At 36.8% G+C, this 20,923-nt stretch overlaps 1 protein-coding gene across 3 annotated transcripts in view; it reads left to right on the forward strand.

Annotated features, from left to right (window-relative positions):
- Positions 1-13,048: 13,048 nt before the first annotated feature.
- The window catches only part of LOC131432564 (interferon regulatory factor 2-binding protein 1), a 57,419-nt gene continuing 49,544 nt past the window's right edge, over positions 13,049-20,923 (forward strand). For 2 of the 3 annotated variants that reach the window (XM_058598905.1, XM_058598906.1), the window contains exon 1: positions 13,050-14,522. In XM_058598905.1, the coding sequence (XP_058454888.1) occupies positions 13,841-14,522 (682 nt within the window). In that variant the 5' untranslated portion in view covers positions 13,050-13,840. Of the gene's footprint in view, positions 14,523-20,923 lie in introns of all 3 variants that reach the window. The other variant, XM_058598907.1, reaches the window with a different exon arrangement.

Here is a 20,923-nt window from a genome sequence, read left to right on the forward strand (position 1 = left end):
GTTACAATCAAAGGTAAGGACCTTTGCATTGCTTCCATCTACATTCCCCCAAGAGCCTCGGTTGGGCATCGGTGGCTCAGTGATATCGTAGAGCTCCTTCCTGCACCGACGTTGGTTTTAGGAGACTTTAACTCACACGGTACGGGATGGGGCTGTCTTCACGATGATAACAGATCAACTATGATCCATGATATCTGCGACAACTTCAATATGACAATCTTGAATACGGGAGAAATGACACGGATTCCTGCACCACCAGCAAGACCAAGTGCGCTGGATTTATCCCTTTGCTCGACATCGCTACGGTTGGATTGCACGTGGGAGGTAATTCCTGATCCCCACGGTAGCGATCATCTACCGATCGTAATATCAATCACCAGCGGCTCAAAACCATCGAAGACAATCAATGTTTCGTATGACCTCACACGAAATATTGATTGGAATAGCTATGCGACCTCGATATCTGAGAAACTTGAAAGAACTCAACAACTTCCTCCGGAGGAAGAGTACACGTTTTTGGCTGGCTTGATTCTCGACACCGCGACTCAAGCTCAGACGAAACGTGTACCCGGCGCGAAAACTAACATCCGTCCTCCCAACCCGTGGTGGGACAAAGAGTGCACAAATTTAAACGCGGAGAGAGCCTCCGCGTATAAAATATTCAGAAAAAATGGAACACCTGATAATTACCGGAATTACGCGGCGTTAGACGTTAAAACTAAGAACTTGATTAGAGCCAAGAAACGCGGTTACTGGCGTCGGTTTATAGACGGCTTAACGAAAGAAACATCTATGAGTACTCTTTGGAACACAGCCCGACGAATGCGCAATCATAACACCACGAATGAAAGCGAGGAATATTCCAACCGCTGGATATTCGATTTCGCTAAAAAAGTATGCCCAGACTCTGTTCCGGAACAGAAGATCACCCGCGCCGCGACACCAAATACAAACGAAACACCGTTTTCGATAGTAGAGCTCTCACTTGCACTCTTGTCATGTAACAATAAAGCCCCGGGATTAGACAGAATAAAATTCAACTTGTTGAAAAATCTGCCAGACCCCGCCAAAAGGCGCTTGTTGAGTTTATTCAATAAGTTCCTTGAGGACAACATTGTTCCACATGACTGGAGACAAGTGAAAGTGATCGCCATTCAAAAACCAGGAAAATCAGCCTCCGATCACAATTCGTATCGGCCGATTGCTATGCTTTCCTGTATCCGGAAATTGTTCGAAAAAATGATTCTCTTCCGTCTAGACAATTGGGTCGAAACTAATGGCTTACTTTCAGATACACAATTTGGTTTCCGCAGGGGTAAAGGAACGAACGATTGTCTTGCGTTGCTCTCAACAGAAATTCAAATGGCATTTGCTCGTAAAGAACAAATGGCTTCAGTTTTCCTAGACATTAAGGGGGCTTTTGACTCAGTTTCTATAAATATCTTATCTGAGAAGCTGCATCAGCATGGTCTTTCGCCAGTTTTGAACAACTTTTTACATAATCTATTGTCTGAGAAACACATGTATTTCGCGCATGGTGATTTGTCGACAATACGATTCAGTTACATGGGTCTTCCTCAGGGCTCATGCTTAAGCCCCCTTCTATACAATTTTTACGTAAACGACATCGATAAATGTATCAACACATCTTGCACGCTAAGACAACTTGCCGACGACAGCGTTGTGTCTATTATAGGACCCAAAGCTGGCGATCTGCAAGGGCCGTTACAAGATACTCTTGTCAACTTATCCACATGGGCTCTTCAAATGGGTATCGAATTCTCTACGGAGAAAACTGAGCTGGTTGTATTTTCGAGAAAGCGAGAACCAGCACAATTACAGCTTCAACTAGGGGGTGAAACCATAGCTCAGGTCTTCACATTTAAATATCTCGGGGTCTGGTTCGACTCCAAAGGCACCTGGGGATGTCACATTAGGTATCTGAAAAGAAAATGCCAACAAAGAATCAACTTTCTTCGTACAATAACCGGGTCGTGGTGGGGTGCCCATCCAGGAGACCTGATCAGGCTGTACCAAACGACGATATTGTCCGTGATGGAATACGGATGCTTTTGCTTCCGATCCGCGGCGAACACTCATTTCATCATGCTGGAAAGAATTCAGTATCGTTGTTTGCGTATTGCCTTGGGTTGCATGCAATCGACTCATACGATGAGCCTCGAAGTGCTGGCGGGTGTTCTCCCATTGAAAAACCGGTTCTGGGATCTCTCATATCGTTTGCTCATTCGATGCGACATTTTGAATCCTCTGGTGATTGAAAATTTCGAAAGGTTAGTTGAGCTTAATTCTCAAACCCGTTTTATGTCCTTGTATTTTGATTACATTGCTCAGAATATTAATCCTTCTTCGTTTGTTTCCAACCGTGCTCATTTCTTGGATACTTCTGATTCTACTGTGTTTTTCGACACATCCATGAGAGAAGAAATTCGTGGAATTCCGGCTCACGTGCGCCCTCAAGTGGCCCCAAATATTTTTTATAATAAATTTAGAACAGTCAACTGTGAAAAGGTGTTTTACACTGACGGATCAAACATTAACAAGTCCACAGGCTTCGGCATCTTCAATCAAAACATCACCGCTTCTTACAAACTCAGTGATCCGGCTTCAGTTTACGTCGCAGAATTAGCTGCTATTCAGTACACCCTCGAGATCATTGAAACCTTGCCCAAAGACCATTACTTCATTGTCACGGACAGTCTAAGCTCAATAGAAGCTCTCCGGGCAATGAAGCCAGGAAAGTATCCCCCATATTTCCTGGGGAAAATACGGGAACATTTTAGAACTTTATCTGAACGGTCTTATTTAATATCGTTAGTCTGGGTCCCTTCGCATTGTTCCATTCCGGGCAATAAAAAGGCAGACTCATTGGCTAAAGTGGGCGCATTAGAAGGTGATATTTATGAAAGACCAATCTGCTTCAATGAATTTTTCAGTATCTCTCGTCAGAAAACTCTCGAAAGTTGGCAAACTTCATGGAGCAATGACGAACTGGGACGATGGCTACACTCCATTATCCCTAAGGTATCGACGAAACCTTGGTTCAAGGGGATGAACGTGAGTCGTGATTTCATTCGCGTTATGTCACGACTCATGTCAAATCACTATACATTCAACGCACATCTCCGGCGTATCGGGATCGTGGAGAACGGGCTCTGCACCTGTGGCGACGGTTATCAGGACATCGAGCATGTCGTGTGGTCGTGCGTAGAGTATCGCGACGGCAGGTCGAAGCTACTGGAATCCCTCAGGGCCCGAGGTAGACCGCCTGAGGTTCCGGTTCGGGATGTGTTGGCGAGTCGGGATAGTTCATATATGCTTCTCATATACCAGTTTCTCAAACACATTAATATACAAGTGTAATCTGTTACATCTGGCTTAGAAAGTTCCTCCTATTTATCGACGTTGTTTCAACTGTGGCTAAGAATTATTTCTCAACTGCAGGTTCGACACTAACTTCCGCCGATTATCCCGATTCCTCATCTGTCCACCATCTTCATCGGAACTAACAAGATCTTTTTGCTGTCACTAACCTTCGCTTCCCCCCTCCCCGTCTCTTCACCATCTCGATGTCAACTAATTAGATCTCTGTCGTTTTAGTCATTTCATTCCCATATCCCCTTTTTACTCCGTTTTACGCAATATTTACTTCGCTATATTTTTTTTTTTTCATTTTCTTCTGTAACAACACCATCATCGCCCACGGAAACTTATCAACAGCATGCGGGCCACCCGCCGGGTATTCGTAACCTGGGGGTGTTTCCCGCGGACCCACACGGACCGAAGAATGCGGCCAACATGAATATTCACCAACGCCATATGGAAGACTCTCATGAAATATTCAGATCACCGGCCGATCACCACATGAAGGCTGGATCTGCCAAAGTCAACCACTGCGACCCAAATATGACATTACTTAATGATACAACCCTAGTTTTAAGTTAGTCGTAAATTTTAAATTAGTAAAAGCCCTTGGCATCTTAGAGCTTAAGCAGTGTGCCTTAAACATTATATTCTTGAATAAAAAAAAACAAAGTGAACATGATGTGTATGATCTGTTTTACTTCTACTCAATGTAGCAGCACTACAGTCTATAGCACCGGGCAGTCCATACATAATGAAATGTACCTGTGTCCAATTCAGGTTATGTCACATCTGTTAATTATTATATCATTTCACATCTGTAGCCTTATCAAGAACGAGTCTATTACGTCGCTTCATATTCGTCAAATATATACTATAACCGTCTTTTCAAATAATACTATTTCTAATAATAAGGAATATTTGATATTGATGTAGACGAAATGTAGACGAAATGTGAACGAAAACTATACTGACCTATGAAAAATTTAAAAACATTTTCTATGACATGCGATTGACGAAGACTTTGAGATTTGAAAGTAAAAGAATGTTACAGGCATTCAGTGTATCTGAGTTCTTGGTTGAAATATTTTAGCCGCCGGATACAACACGACCTCTAGGCTAATATAGTTTGGAGTAGTAGTAATAGTTTTACCAATTTCCTAATGAACTCAAGCAATCCATATCTAAAACACCACAAATAATACAACCGAAAAAGGAATTAATTCCTTAAGTATTTTGAAAATGCGGTTTTTGCAACGAGAAATAATCATCTCTGGGTCTGAACAGAAGTATTAATCATGAATCATTAAATTTATTTTTAGTTACAAGTACCGTGTATATTCATAATAAAAATGACTGTGTTAAAATCTGAGCACTTTTAACGTGTAGCAAGTGTTTGTAGTTGAGAAATTATTGTCTCAAATTGTTCTTGAATATCTATCATTGGAGAAAACTACCTCAACATACGAATAAAGCTTTCTTCATATAATCAACCGAAATTGGATTGCGCATAAGGTCACATTGCATGACAAATTCATTGAAATAATTCGAATTACATTAAATATCACTGTTCAATGCGTGGCTACACTGAATCCACACGACCATACATTCATACTACTTGTCCACACAGCTGCACTGGGAAGACCCACATCGGTCTTGGTTGTGCTGTGTGATGTTCGTGACATTACTGCAGGCACGAGAAGATCGCATGCTCGCGGACCATTCCTTCCACCCTACCACCCAACCGACCCAACCGATCCGAAATGCTATTCCTACCCATCTACCATAAACATAACATTCTTTCTTTTTTGCCGTTCGCTTATTCCTCCTCCATCACGCCATGCATGTGTGTATGGAACAGGTTTTCAAGTCAGCTAAACCAGATAAACAGGCAGCAACGTCGCATTTTCGCCACGTACCAAAAAAAAGCGTTTGTAAAAAATGACGAAGGCAATGAAGAGAAAAAAAACAGGTTCTTGTATGTGTCTCTTTTTCGCATTAGCTGTCTCACTCATTCGGTTATTTTCCTATTTTTGTCCTCCTACTCTGTCGTCAGCAACGCAGAGAGACAGACATTCTAGTATGTGCTATGTACTGTTGCAGCCAGAATTCAGAACCACGCCAGTTCAGTATATAATGAACCGTAAGCAATCGCCTTCCGTTGGTGTTGGTGACCAAGTATGGTTTCTAGTCTTCCCACCATCCATACCGACGCACCCACAATCTGATCGTTCGTTGTGGATGCGAAAACTATTGTGTGGAGCATGGCCTGGCTATGAATCCTCCTTCACTTACTCCAGCAAGACGGAAAATCGATACGGTTAAGCATAAATAAAGACCTCTTCGTGTTTCTGCCAATCTTTGCGTGATTTCTAGCAGTGGGCCTTGCCAGTGTTGATGTGCTGAATTTCATGTTCTGATTTGGTATCAGAAATCATAAATCGACCTTGTTATTCATTGCAACGATCTCCGTACTGGGGTGAATTTTAGCAGGCTATGAGAAGTATTTCCAAATTGAAAAGTCCAACCCGTTGTTTTTTTTTTTATTTCAGGAAATATATTTTTCTATGTGGATTAGGGGAATCGTACCCGAATCATCTGCATACTAGTTGAAATGTTGTTACTGACATAATCTATGAGGGGGGCAGCACATCTCTAGTTACTTTACTTTGTTTATTAACTTTTACACGGATAAAAATCCACTGTCGGTACCATGAATAAAAATCATGAAATCATGCTTTCATGATTTTTAATCATGTCAATCGTGTGTTATTATTCATGATTTCATGAGCAAAATGATTGATATCATGAACATTAACTCATCTCCCTTGGAATTTTTCATGATATTAATCATTTTACTCATAAAATTCAATGAGAAGACATGTTTCATGAAGTATAATTTTCTAAAACCTTCTGCTTGCTAGTATTTTATTCATACGGAATAGCCAAATACGCCCATATTTTTATAAAAATATTCAACAAGTCAGTAATGATTCTCGAACAACGTATATCACGTAGGGGAAAGTGTTATAAAGCGACCCTGCTGACCTAAACGCCCCCTTTCTTTTTTAAGTATTCAAGACTTTTCTAAACAAAAGTTTTATCACTAACACTATCTTTTCGTAAGATCTTTTTGCTATGCAAGTTTGGCAATTGGCATATGCTGGAAAATATGAAAAAAAAACTTTTCAATTTAAGGTTTTGCTTCGACTAAACAAGCATTTTTACGGTATAAAATGTCTAGTGGTCGGTTGCTACTTGGTAATTAATTTTCAGCAGTGCTAATGTCTCTATTTACAGTATGAAAATCCAGAGAAAAAAGCCATTTTTTAATATACGAATATTCTCATAGTAATTCTACCGACAATATGCCCCACCTTCGATTCAACAGTATGCTTCGATCTAAAATATTGTTTTAAAGATTTATGACAATTATTAAAACAAAATGTAGCGTTGGGAGGGTCCAATATGTTGGTTTCCAAATGTAATTAATTAATTATGCAATTGATTTCTGAAGCGAAGAATATTTTCTTTGTCTGCTTCTCTTCTATATCGACATTTCAAGGGGTATTTTGATTCATTGTTGTGGGGCGTAATGTCTCTTGTTGTTAGCCATATTATACGGTTGATGGGGCATTATGCCTACGGCAAGCGAAAAAACGGAGAATGTGGTAGTTTTGGAAAATGTGTTTGTATTACCCAAGTGTATTGAAAAAAAATACCTACATTCTCGAAGAAAATATATCAATACATTTAGAAATATCTCAATGTTTTCTTGAGAGGGCATATAATAACACTTTACCCTACTAATGTCTTGCCTAAGGAACAAAATGCCAACCATAATGTTTATTCCCAATTAGTTTTCAATATTCAAGAAAAAATTTCAATTTTTAAAGTTTTTTTCATGACAGATCAATTATATTAACCACAATAAGAATTTCTGTACGGTATATACAGCTCTATACGGAAACAACGTAAATTAGATTATCCTAACGTCCCGGGTTGGCGGTTCAATGCATAAGGCACTGGTCTTACAAACCAGCTGTCGTATGTTCGAGCCCCGACCTGAAAGGATTCGTAGTGTCAGTAGAATCGTAGCACTAGCCATGCATGCAATGGTTCTGTACACAATGAATCGGCTGCGAAGTCTGTTGAAACAGAAGGTCAAATTCCACTACAGGAATGTAATACCAAGGCTTTGCCTTTAATTTCCCTATATTCTGCTGAGTAGAATTGTCTCCCGACACTTTTTTACTAAACTATAGTTTAAATATGAGTTTAAATTTGAAATTTTACCTATTATGGCACTCTTTCAACAAAACCAATAGACATCGCTTTATTCACCGATTTTCCAGTGATTTGCTGATATGACAAGTCTTCCGCCACTTTCTACAAAATTGAACGACAAAACTAAAACTAGTAGTCATTTGGGGGGTTTGGAACCTCTTGGGTTCCAGTTTGTGCTAAAGTGCACATGACTAAATTCAATTATTTACGTTTCGCATTCAGCTCATCAGTGCATTATCAGATTAGCTAGTAACTCGAAACTACTTGACTTCTAATATTTTTCTTGCTCCAAACAAGCAACAAGAAATGAAGACTGGAGCTGTTTTTTTCACTGATTGAAAATCTTAAATGTTGAGATTCCGGATCGTCAAAACAGATGTTGAGATTGTGGCACGCCAAAGCAATTGTTATTTATAACGTTCAAATCATAATGATAACCGCCTCAATTTCTATCAGTCAAAGCGTACTTATAAAAAATCACGGAATATGAATGTATTCTCGAACTGATAGGCGTATTTTCCCAGGTCTGCCCTACAAAGATAAGTGTTGTTTGTCTGGAAAACAAAGATGTTATTACAATTCCGGCTGAAGAGTTCTAAAAATCTAAAAACTAACCACGTAAATAATACATTGTAAATTGCTATAATCATTCATCAGGATCTTCGTTGATTGCTCTGGTTTCAGTAACAACATAATTTGTTTTAATTTTACAGCAATAGTACTTAAATTGACCTTCATTCTGGCCTTCTACTTTTTAAAGTAATATTCTCAATTATGGATAATCGTTAATGATTGGCAGATCCCAGAACCTTTCACAAGCGCATCTTTAATAAATAAAAAAAATCCACAATAAATGACAAGCCTTTAACAACATATCACTTTCATATGACTATTGACCTCCTAAGTTTAAAGAGCTTTTTCCTAAGTTGTATTAATCTTAATGATTTCGTAAGAGTGAATGTTTCATTTTGATGTTTGTTATGTAACGTTTTCCGAATTCCAAACATAACACGATAGAATATTTGTGTGCAGGATTCAATAGGAATTATGCCTCAAAATCAGTACAATCAGGCATGGTACTTGTTTTTGTAGACTATATGTACATAATTAGTTCATGAACGAAGCGTTAAGCAAAAAAAATTTCCATGATAGGCAATGTTTTTTTCAGAGAAAATCGATATCTATTATTTTTTATAGAAAAAACATTGCCAATCGTGCAAAAAAATCTTTTTCGCAAAACCCTTCGTTCACGAGCTGGCCATGGTAAAAAGAAGCAATACCTGAATCAATTTATTAGTTCAAATTAGTAATCAAAAGAATGGAATTCTTTGGATGACATCAAAATAGAGGTCACTGTATAGATGAATTTCTTTTCAAAAAGTCTCTGCTTCATGAGATCAAGGAAAAGTTTTGATGACGAATGTTTCATACTTGATCTCAATAATAAAGCAAAGTTAGAGTGTTACAGTCTGCAGAGCTCGATCTTTTATTCAACAGACTCTGCAGCACTTTCGAAGAATTTCATGGCTAGTATAACAATCTTACTGTTTCTAACAATGGTTACAAGTTGGGGTTTGAACATACCCTGGGTTGCGAAATAATTGCCTCATACCATAAATAAAATAAACCTAGATTCCCCAGTGTAACAGTACTGTAGTTGAGCAACCTGTGACACCCAAAAGCGCCGTCTGGTGTAGAATGGTTGCGTAAATGCTCCTAAAATGCATGTACAAAGTTACCTGCGCATTTAACACAACCACAGTAACTAATGGAAAAAAGTACCGTTTCTCACTAGAAGCGCTGTTAGTGTTTCCCTACAATGGGAAATCTATGTTTATTTGATTTATGTTCATACTCTAAGGTACCGAGCCGAACATTATCACACTATTTCTATCAAATTTTATTCGGTTGTCAAAAATTGCATATTTTATTATAATCTGTTGTTTTTTAATAATTTGTCATTACCTAGAAACATGTTCAGAATCAATAGCGTGATTATAGTTAAGTGGTATGCAATACATAGCTATAAATAACAATGAATTTTTTTGAAAATTCTAGTTCACAGCTAAGTTATGGGCTGTCCGAGTACTTTGTAATGAAGCCAGTTGAATCATTTCGTACATTTCTTCTCGAAACACTATAAAATTCAATATTGAAATTCACTTTCATTCGAAACATTGGGCATAATAATATTCGATAATCTTCCTAAGTTTGTAGCCTTTATTGTCACCTTGAAAAATATTCATAGCAGATATCTCGAAATAATGGATAAATACATTTATTTCTACATGATAAATGCAATCAAATTAAACATTTTAAATAATCGGTTAATGGATAGGGATGAAGACGTTCTATTCGTGATTCTTAACACAATCTTATAAGATTCCATCATACCGAACGCCTAGTTTGAAAGAAACTGTGGGAAAAGAATACTCACAAGCGGTTTACAAATAAACTGTTTGTTTGATGTTAATTTTGGAATCAAAATCGATGATTCCATGTGCCCACAGTCAGTGCTAACAATACTATAGCCTTTCATCAGTTTTCATATTCGGACCATAATCGCACACAGTCAGACACACCCACCAACACAGTGCCGAAAGAATGAATATGAAAAGAATCCTCTGTGAACTTTTCCACTATCGTCAAAATACTAACACTACCGTTGATTTGTCGTCATGTTTCATCGAGAGCTCAGAACGGTCAACTTACAATCAATACCAGCACAATTTCAGATGGGGAGGTACAAATTGTAATAGCGTTAAATCAAAGTTTTCAAAATATATGTTTTTTACTGTTCCTTGATAAATGATTCTTCTTTCAGTTTAATGTGTCTTATTTTACCTTTTTAAGTATGACAGTTCAAATTCAATAGGGTCGTCAAAAGGTAGATAACTAAGAGCTTACAATTTTTAAATTATTTGATTAGATCAAAATCAAATTACAGACTTAATTTTTTTCAAAAATATTTTTTCAAGTGAACTTTTTAACAAGAGTTTTGTCTATTTCAATAAGTGTCAAATATTGAAAAATATGTACTGTGAATCTTCTATAGTAGATATAAAATCATATCTTTTTCATCAGTATTTTATGTTTTTAAGTTTATGACCGACTAAAATAAACATAATGTTAGCACATAACACTCTATGTGCAATATATTCTTATGCACCATGTCTTAGATGTGCGATTCAATGCATATCTTGCGAGATTCTGCAAGTTCTGAGACCCAACCTAGAAGTATTCTTAGTGGCAATAGGATCGTAGCAATACACGAATAGAAAATTATGTATTTATTATTACAAAGCCATTCAAAACTTAACAGTGACCATACAAATGTATTTTAATATGTTTTTTTAAACTATTCAATAACCTTTATACACCCGGTTGCGGATCGATGCATAGGGCACTGGTCTTACAATCCAGTTGTCGAGTGTTCGAACCTCGACATGGAAGTATTCTTAGTAGGACCAGCCATGCAATGGTTCTATACACTATGAATCGGCAGCGAAGTCTGTTGAATCAAAAGGTCGAATTCCACAAATGGATTATAATACCGAAGCTTTTGTCTACAATAGAATGTATAGATTGTTAAGTATCGTAACATTGGGGAGTTTTAAATTTTTCATACATTTTTTTATTGGAAGACAATAAAGTGTATTGCTCAATTATTCAAAAAAGCTCAAATAAAATGAATTCAATTGTAAATTGTTAAAGCAATTTATTACAACAATATACAATATCGTTGAAAATTTGTTGGAAATCATAGATCTGATTCAGGGTTACCGTATTCACAGATTTTTCTTTAAAACCACAGACAATTTATTTTGCTAAACAAATTCTGCATCGCAGATGCCAAAATTCACAGATTTTCAACAATGTTCATGCAAAAAATAAAATTTTATAGTACGTTTCTCACAGATTTTTACAGATTTACAACGAAAATTTGCACCACAGATGATAAACAGATTTTTCTAGTTGAAACACAGATCATTTCTGATCTGATTGTGAATCAAGTGTAGCTGCTGTAAAAACCATGATACATTTTATAAAGGTGATCAATCAATGGTTCTGTACGCCAAAAATTGATGACAAAGTCTTTTGTAACAGAATAATTAAATTCCAGCATTCTTCAAGGAAAATTAAGCCTATCTGTTATAGTAAAATTGGAGATGTCTGACACGCTGCGTTGTTTTGTTAATTCTTAAAAAATACCGAAACATTAACAACAATAGTAAACAACTTTTATTTTCTTTTATATGCTTTTAAGACTGAATTATCTGCATTGAGCTAAAACAATAAGACTAAGTATACTAAGACAAGACCTAATAACTGGCTTCTTATTGATACTTCATTGATTTTGTTTTCGTAACCCTACCATACTGAGCATATTTTTCTCTGCTGGGTTACGTGTCGGCTACAGTGATGTCAGATTGATTGATGTAGATATGTAAATATGCATTAATTTTGTGTCAAGATAATTCAACACAACGACAATTGTTTTTAATACTATGAATTCCGTTCTGCGGAAGATAATAACTAATGATAAAACAATCTTTGATGATTTGTTTTGCAGTTTTTGGCGGTACAGTTGACGAACCGTTTTCTTTTGCTCACTACACCAATGATAACTTCCATTAGGGGCGGCAACTGATATTTTGCCCCGGGCTCAAATTTTCTTAGGCACGCCACTACAACCAACCGTTGAAATCTCTACATGGACGTCCGTTCTCTGTGTTTAATGTTTATGAGCTCTTGCGTTCGAGCTTGCGTACAATGGTAATTCATGCGTGCAATTGTAATTTTTACCGAATTTCCACTTGTATGCTTTAAACAGCTCTATAAAAAAATTTGAGTAGCTTGGATGTATATTCACTTGGACTTATGTAGTAAATTTATAAATATGTTATGAATCGCATTCTCACCGGTTCATTGTTTTTCGTACACGAATTTTGAATTAAGTGTAGTCATTTACAGATTCTGATAAGTGTGATTATTAAGAAATATTGAATTACAAAAAAAATATTTTGAAATGAATATTCAGCATTCATTGCGCATCCACCCTGGTTACATTGCTAATAAGAATTAACGGCAATCATTCGTGTGACTGTGTGTGTTTTTCTTCCATTATTGAATTACATCAGTGTGTGTTAACCAACCAAACCAGCCAGTGATGCTCTTCTTGCTGCTGTTGCTATTCTGTATCACGGCCAACCATCGTCACACACAGTCTTTACGTTTGTATGCACGGGCGGTGCTGTTGCGACGCTGAGCCTAGGTATACGTTGTATTATTCTTCTTGGGTTGTGTATTTACACTACACTACACACTTTACGCTAGCTGCTGTTAGCGCTGCTTCCCATCGACCGACACGAGGGTTCCGCGGCAGCTCGAGCGAACCGTTCGTTTCAAAAGTGACGCGCTCGTTGGTTGCTACACACCGTTGTTTGTTATGGCGAGACTTTTTTCTGTTTTTCGGAAGTAATTTTTTGCTTTCACGGAAATATCCGTACAAGAAGAAGGAACCAAAAAAGTAGGCAAAACAGAATTATCGATTATCTTGGGTTTCGATTAGGCGTTTGAGATTATCGGTCAGCGAAAGTGTCCATGAACAAAACAGTGTTGCACCTAGCGAAGAGAATTTTATATAAGGTGAATGATTTGTTGGTGAAGTGGCCTTATCAGAGCTACATTTTCGCTGTTTGTGAGTTAGGATTTGTGGAAATAGCGATTCGTGACGAGAAGAAGAGGAAACGGTAGCGATTGCATCATTTTTGCGAGCTTTGCTTATCGCATACATTTTTTGATATACTCACTTGGCGTAATCTGAACGGGACAAGTGTATCGCACCGGCGAATGACGGAATAAAAACATATACACACGCACACGGTAGTGAGGTTGTAATATGAATTTTTAATTATACCAGTGAAGTAATCGCAGCATCAAAGTAGCAATTTTGCTCGTTCTGAGTGAATCTGGTGGAATAATTTGGTTCGAATCTATTCTATGGTGGAGTATGCTAATCTCAATGGAGCTCGTATTTTTTGTGGTGAAAAACTACTGGTTAGAAGCGATCTGTTTGAAGTGATTTTCGAAAGTAAACTATTTTCGGCGAAATTAGTGGTTGAGTGTAAGTGAATTATTGTCACCACAGTTAGTTAAATCTTTGTCAAAAATGTCCGTACAAGCGAAACGACAGCACTGCTATCTGTGCGATCTGCCCAGGATGCCATGGGCAATGATCCACGATTTTTCCGAGGCCGTTTGCCGAGGTTGTGTAAATTACGAGGGAGCAGATCGGATTGAGTTGGTTCTGGATGGAGCCAGACAGATGAAACGGATCCATGCCGGTGCCGGCGGCGGTGGCGGTGGTGGATCCGGCGGCAGCGGCAGTGGAGGTGGTAAACGTGGCCACGAAAACGGCGAGATGCCGCATCGGTCGGTTCCGCAGGCACATCATCACTACTCGGTGCGAACCGGTCCCAATGGGCCGACTTTGGTTGATTTTACACAAAAGCACGAGCCACACGACATACCCGGAGTACGCCCGGGGGCACGTCTACAACAGCATATACCACCACATCACTTACCGCATGCCAACAGGCAGCAGGTGCCGCCGGCACTTTCCGTCAACCTGAAGCGGCCACCGCCGGAGGATGACGACCACGGACCGATGGACGGACCGACCGGCAGTGCCAAGCGTGGTCCAGAGGATCCCGGTTCCATTCAGCGGCCACCGTTGACGCGCGGTGAATCACTGCCGGCGGTACCGTTCGTACCGGATCGTCAGCCCAGCTACAAAGATAAGCACCCGGTGCGAACAGCTTCTTTCGATGCGACCACATTCAAGCCAGCTGGTAAGTTTGATTTTGGAAATTGTCCTCAAAAGAAAAGGGTGTTTTTTTCTGTTCTAATCTACTCAACGAATTTGTTCATTTTTATTTCCTATACTAAAATTTACTAACTTATAAAAATGATGTGAGAAGTTTTGTAGTGTGAGAGCTGTAAATTAGTACGAATCAAGTTCTACTATGGAAGATGGAGATGCGCATAGACATGTTGAACATTAGCATTGAATGTTTTTTGTGGTATTGCAAGAAGTAGGCTTTATGTGTATAAGAACAAGAAAAAAATAACTATAATATTAATTAAATCATAAACTATAAGATAAGAGTGCCCTAAGTAAACATCAACCTCTTAAACCTCTTAGACCAGAATTTGCCTTTCAAAAGTCTGTACGGATATACAGAAAACATGTTCTCCACGTAAATATAAACAAAAGTGAATCAAAAAAACTACTGTTACTTATTCCAAGCTGTTCCGTGCAATTAACTGAAAGTTTAAGTCAGCTAAAAAATTAATTACACTTCATTTTGTTGTTCTTGGACTTATTCATTGATACCCGTATGCTTAGTGAGCGAATAGTTCAGCATAGTTCAATAATAAACGAAATGAGCATCTTCCATATGGATAAGAATCTATGTTTTGCTAGCTAAAGCAATACAAACTACATTCCGTCGAAGATTTCTGAATGCTTCAATTTATGATGTGTCATTAAAGAAATTGTTCCATATTTCCTTTTTAATTGATGTTTACATTCTGAGCCTCTTTTTATCTAAATGTTGGGCTCTGCTAGTTTTTATTTTTTGAGATCTTCGAAATTCCCATCATTGACTCGATTGATTGATTGGAATGTTTTAAAAGTATAATGCTATGATACGAAATTTTATTCGCATTCGGGACATCTTGGAAAAAAATTGAAACACAATCAAAGTTATTTCGAGATCGTCTCTTCGTTTGCTTGAATTTTTGTCAATTACTCGGTCACTTTTGCATTTTCTACTCAAGAAGTTGGACTCTTTCGCTTCTGTTAATTAGAACTGGGATAGCTTTAACAATGTGCAATTGTTACTGATGTTTAATTTTCAATTTTCGCCTTTGGTAGTTTCACTGGTTGAATTCATACTTTTTTTTGTTGGATTGAAAGGCCAAAATAAAAATGATAATTTTAAACATTTGATTGTGTCGAATGTTTTAATTTAAAATCTTAAAAAAGAAAGTTTATATTATGTTAGAAATCCTAGAAAATCAATAGAATTAAAAAATCAAATAGACTGACTGGTTTCAAACAGAACGGCAATGCAAAACTTTTGATTATTTAATTAGTTAGGAAGAAAATGAAGTAATAACATACAATACAATTATCCAAGAACTATTGGAAACTTTCGAGAACCATTGATTATAAACTATCAAGAGTAGGTTTTGAAGAAAGATTAACGGATTTGAAGGATACAAGTTCTAGCCAACACTACATAAATAATAATAATTGAAGTTCAGATGTGTCAAAGATTAGATGATTTAGATGTTGAAAGAATTCGATGTACCGGAGAACGTTTCAAGATCTCAAATATCTCAAAATGTTTCATCCAAAGATTCAACAATTTCAAGTATTCTGATTCAGATTGTAAAAAAAAATTAAAGAGCGTCGATGAAAAGTTTTTCAACATCTGAAATACTTAAATAGTCTGAATTGATAAAATGGGCGCGGGTTGTTTCGCCAATTACCATCACACCGAAAGTTGTTTCACCGAATGGGTTCATTCGCCGAAAGGGTAGTTTCGTCGAATGTTCAAGTTCTTGATAATTGATATTGCGCCGTCACCAAGGTGGCACAACAAATTTATCCGTTACTTTAAATATGAAATATTTCAGAAAGATGATTGAACGAGTGTAAAAGCTATCATCTTTCAGTTGTCTTTATTTTAAAACCATTGAATAAATGGCGTTCGGAAAAATGACCCTTTCGGCTGAATGCCATTCGACGAAATGACCCTGGCTCATAAGATACTAATATTTGAAGAAAAATTGTCAAATGTTCAAGATACCTATATAATACTAAAATCGAAAGATTTACAATGGTTTATTTAGAGATACATTGTGGAAGGAAAATTGAAATATTTTAATAATAGCAAAGATTTCAACGATCAACTAAATATTAACTCTAAGATTGGTTTTAGTTTAAGAAATGCTGAATATTGCATTATTCCGATTTATAAAACTTTAGGCATTTAAAATGCTCGAATAAATCTTTGTGGGCTTGATACTAATTATTCAGAAGATGTCAAAAAATTAAATTATACGAGTGAGTGGAATGAAAAAAATAAATAGTTGAACATTCGATTTTCTAAATACTTTCAAGAAACCCTGGTCTCTCTTCAATTGTCGAATAATAATTTACTCCAAAAACAGTGGAAAAACACACACAGACATTTTCCGATCTCGTCGAACTGAGTCGAATGGTATATAACGCTATGGGTCTCCGAGGCTCCGTTCGAAAGTCGGGTTTTCCAGCAATACCTTTCTGTAGAGAAAGGCAAAACCTATGCATTCAGAAATCTAATTATTCTAATTGAAAGAGTTTTAATGTGTTTCATGTTTTCAAGAAAGATTCAGTTAATTAAAAGATGTTAATGATTCAAGTTTAGAATATTTCAAATGCCAAGAATAAGAAATATGGAAATTTCATGACTTTTTCAAATAGAAATTTGACAAATTTTCAAGTTGTAAATTGTGTCGAGTTGCTTGTTCTATAATCCTACTAATATCATAGGTGAAATATTCGTGAGATGTAAAATATAAAAGAATTATACGAACTCAAGAAAACCCGGCGAACGATCACAATCAGGTTAAAGCCGGGTCAAAGTAAACGATATATAATAATAACTCAAGAAAATGAACTAAAATATTTTTAGTTTTCCTCACATAAGTGGTTTTAATGAATCCTGAAATTATATTATAATGATTCCTGAAATTTAGAAAAAACTGTAGTTATATTTTCGTCACAAACAGCGCCAAATTTTGTAAAAATTTCAAATTTTCAAATTCAAATTTTTTGCTAGTTTTGAAGAGATTAGTTACAATACCGAACCGAATCCATTGGTCAATCCACTTCAACGTTTAACAAACAACTTTAGATCGAAATGATTGCACAACCTTTCTTAATGAGAAAGACAAAAAAATCAACTTTTGTTACACCAATGAATAGGTATTTTAATAACCGCCAATAAATAAACAAACAAATATTGAATATCTTAGAAACCGTTGTGTAGCGAACCCATAATACTTGGATTACTTTTTCATGTTTCTTTTTCCCCTATCTACCATTAAAAGGTGAACTATATTTATCTATCTTTAAAAGGGGAAACAATAATTTTTGTACGTTGTCTAATTTGTTGAAAAAAGTACTACTTATGTAAGAGTGGATAGATGTTTTCCTAAAAGATAAACAGATTAGATTTTTTTCATCCAAATAATGTTAAGTAGTGTATAAAGACACTGATATTGAATTTGGTAGTACGAGGAAAGTGGAGAAGTTTGAATCACACTTTGATTCTAACTGATAACCCACTCGACTGTTGCAAATTTTCAAAATTGTAGAAATAAATATAGAAGCAAAATTTCAAGTTTTAAGATTTGCCGAATGTAAAAATTCGAATTTATCCCAGTTTCAAATATTATAAAAAATGATACAAGAGTTTGAACAAACATCCATATAAAGCGTTCATTTATGACTTCGTAATGAGAAAACATCAGATTTTGATTAGATATGTAAATAAAAACCCTTCTTAATCCTCCTAGTAGTGTGATAATGCCGTTCTCTTTACATTTAAATAATCGCACATGGTTCACATTGCTTTCGATATGAGATCTATACCCTAGCCGATTAGTTCCAAGGTGGTAGAATATACAACTAATTGAATTAATCATTGCTTAATTTGAAATCCTGTATGTTATCGGCAGATGATCTGAATCAAAGTCAATACACTACTAATGTGACATTGATCTGTTGGTATCCGATCAATTGTAGAAGGTTTTTCTATAAAAAATAAACTAGTTGGGCTATTTGGAAATAAAACTGAATAGAAACCAGCGGAGAATTTGAAATTTCTGATTATTTTTCTACTTACTCTACGAGAGATACTTAGAATTCAGAGCCCTACTAAGAAAATAATAGATCGTTATTTTGCGTATTTTCTTTTGGAAATCGCATTTGAAGAGATGTATTCGCTAACCCGGTGAACGACCATAATTAAGTTAAAACCGGGGATAAATAAACGATATAAAAAAAGATGTATTTGCTCATCAGCCCCATTTTAAAAATGTGATGACATGATAGATGTAATTGAGGGTATATGTGCTAACTAATGATTTTAACTTGGATTTGATTGTATTATAATTAAAAGTGTCCTGTCAGACAAAGGTAAATTAATGTAATTTATGTTTTTCATCACAATCAGATTATGAAAATTCTTCTGATTTCTATCATTGGACAGACGTGTTTGCAAACGTCTTATCACAATTTGAACAGCCGAAGTCCTAGTAGTGACGGTATTGTGTTGCATTCGCATTGCCATATTGTCGTTTATAAGTTTCCCATCGAACTGAAATTTTTAGGTTCACTTGCGGAAGGAACGAAGAAAACTCAGCGCGAAATAGTTTTTTACTTTGCGGGTAAAGATTGTTGTTGGTTTTCCAGAGCGTCAAACGTCCATTTTAAGAAAGAGTATCGTCTGTGTTGTTAGTTGGAATCGGTTTTACGGGAGGAGAGTTATTCCTTATTGATTTATTTTTTAAGCTTATGTATATTAAAAAATAACAAAAACATTCATGTGCGCTTGGAAGAAATCGGTTATGTGTAACCAAAATCCCTAGATGACTACGGAAGGCTTTTTGTTCGTCTTGTATGCACTAGTTATAATAAATATTTTCTATTTATAACATATATCCCTATTAAAATGTTCTTTTTGTGGACATGGGATATCTGTTAAAGCTTGAATTAAAGGAATATTAAAAGAACTCTTTTTTAATCCACCTGTTAGTGTAATGATGCCTTTCTCATATTACTTATATTTTCAAAAACATCACTTTTGAATGGTTTTTTTTTCACAAACTAGAATCAAAAACTTACTATCATCACCTTTTTAATTTGTAAACAGTTATGTCAAGTTAATATAGATTCAAATGCACGCTATACAAAATTGAACAAAGCACGCTGTGTACTAGGCGGTGACGTTTTCTTCTTCCGTACCAGCACGTACCGATTAGGATCATTTTGTATGACAGTTTGAATGATTTGGTAATCATTGTCCTATAATTTCGGAACCAGAAGTCGGATCTGGAAGATATTGCACAGTATCTTTTAAGACACTAAGAGCTTTCATTTGAATCATGATTTGTGTTTTCTTCGCTATTACCGCTGCGTTCGGAAGCGGAAACCGTAGTAATCTCAATTATACCCTACTTTCCACTAGATATAAAATAACGGAGAATTTCAGCAACATCAAAACGAAATCATTGGTGATGAAAAAAGTGAGTTGCTACTATAAAATTTCCATTTATTGAAAATAAAATAATTTTAATAATTCATTCACTTCTAAGAGCGTTTAAGTATTGAGTCAATTGAAATAATGCAGTTGTGACACAGTTCAACGTTGTCCTAATTGAACTACGTCTGCAGATCCCAGTGTCACGCCTTTTCTAGTGCGGTAATGATGGTCGGTATTCAAGCCAAACACCTGCAGATGTGAGCAACTACTTTCGCCGCCTCGAAGACATTGTCCTAGTAGACTTAAAATATCACTTGGTAGCGACGGTTGCCAACCGAAACACTGTTTCATTCGTTATGATTCAGGGTCAAGGTCGCTTTTCCCCGTTCTGTAGTGTCTAGTCTGCAGAAGAGTAACAACTGCCACCGGATCAGTAAAACGAACGTTGGCGAACGAAGGGTGCCAAACCATGCAACAGCTGACTGACGTCGATTGTGTAGAGTCCTGATGCATGGCATGCTGCAGCTGCGTGCCCATACTACTTCGAGACGAATCCCTTTAATTCTGTTGCAATCCCTTTTCGCTTTTTCGGTTGAATGCATTCAGTTATGCTGCGTGGTTTCGTCGTCTCGGGAAAGATGAGAAAACAGCAAACACGTACACCAAGAAGAATCCGACTGTTGTGCAGAGTGCAGAGCAAACCAAAAAAACACATGGTAGGTACTCTGCTGATCGACACCGGAACCGTCACGAGGACCAGCTTGCTAGCTAGCTAGCTAGAGATCTCGCTGCATCTTTGTTCGATTATTTAACGAAGACAACGACGACGACAACGCGGCAATGACATGTTTACGAATGTTCAAACTGCCGACGATGCATCTACGTTTAAAAATAAAGCCCAACGATACAAAACAAAAAAGAAAAGAAACGAT

Source organism: Malaya genurostris, chromosome 2 (assembly GCF_030247185.1).
Source record: "Malaya genurostris strain Urasoe2022 chromosome 2, Malgen_1.1, whole genome shotgun sequence".
NCBI classification, from domain to species: domain Eukaryota; kingdom Metazoa; phylum Arthropoda; class Insecta; order Diptera; family Culicidae; genus Malaya; species Malaya genurostris.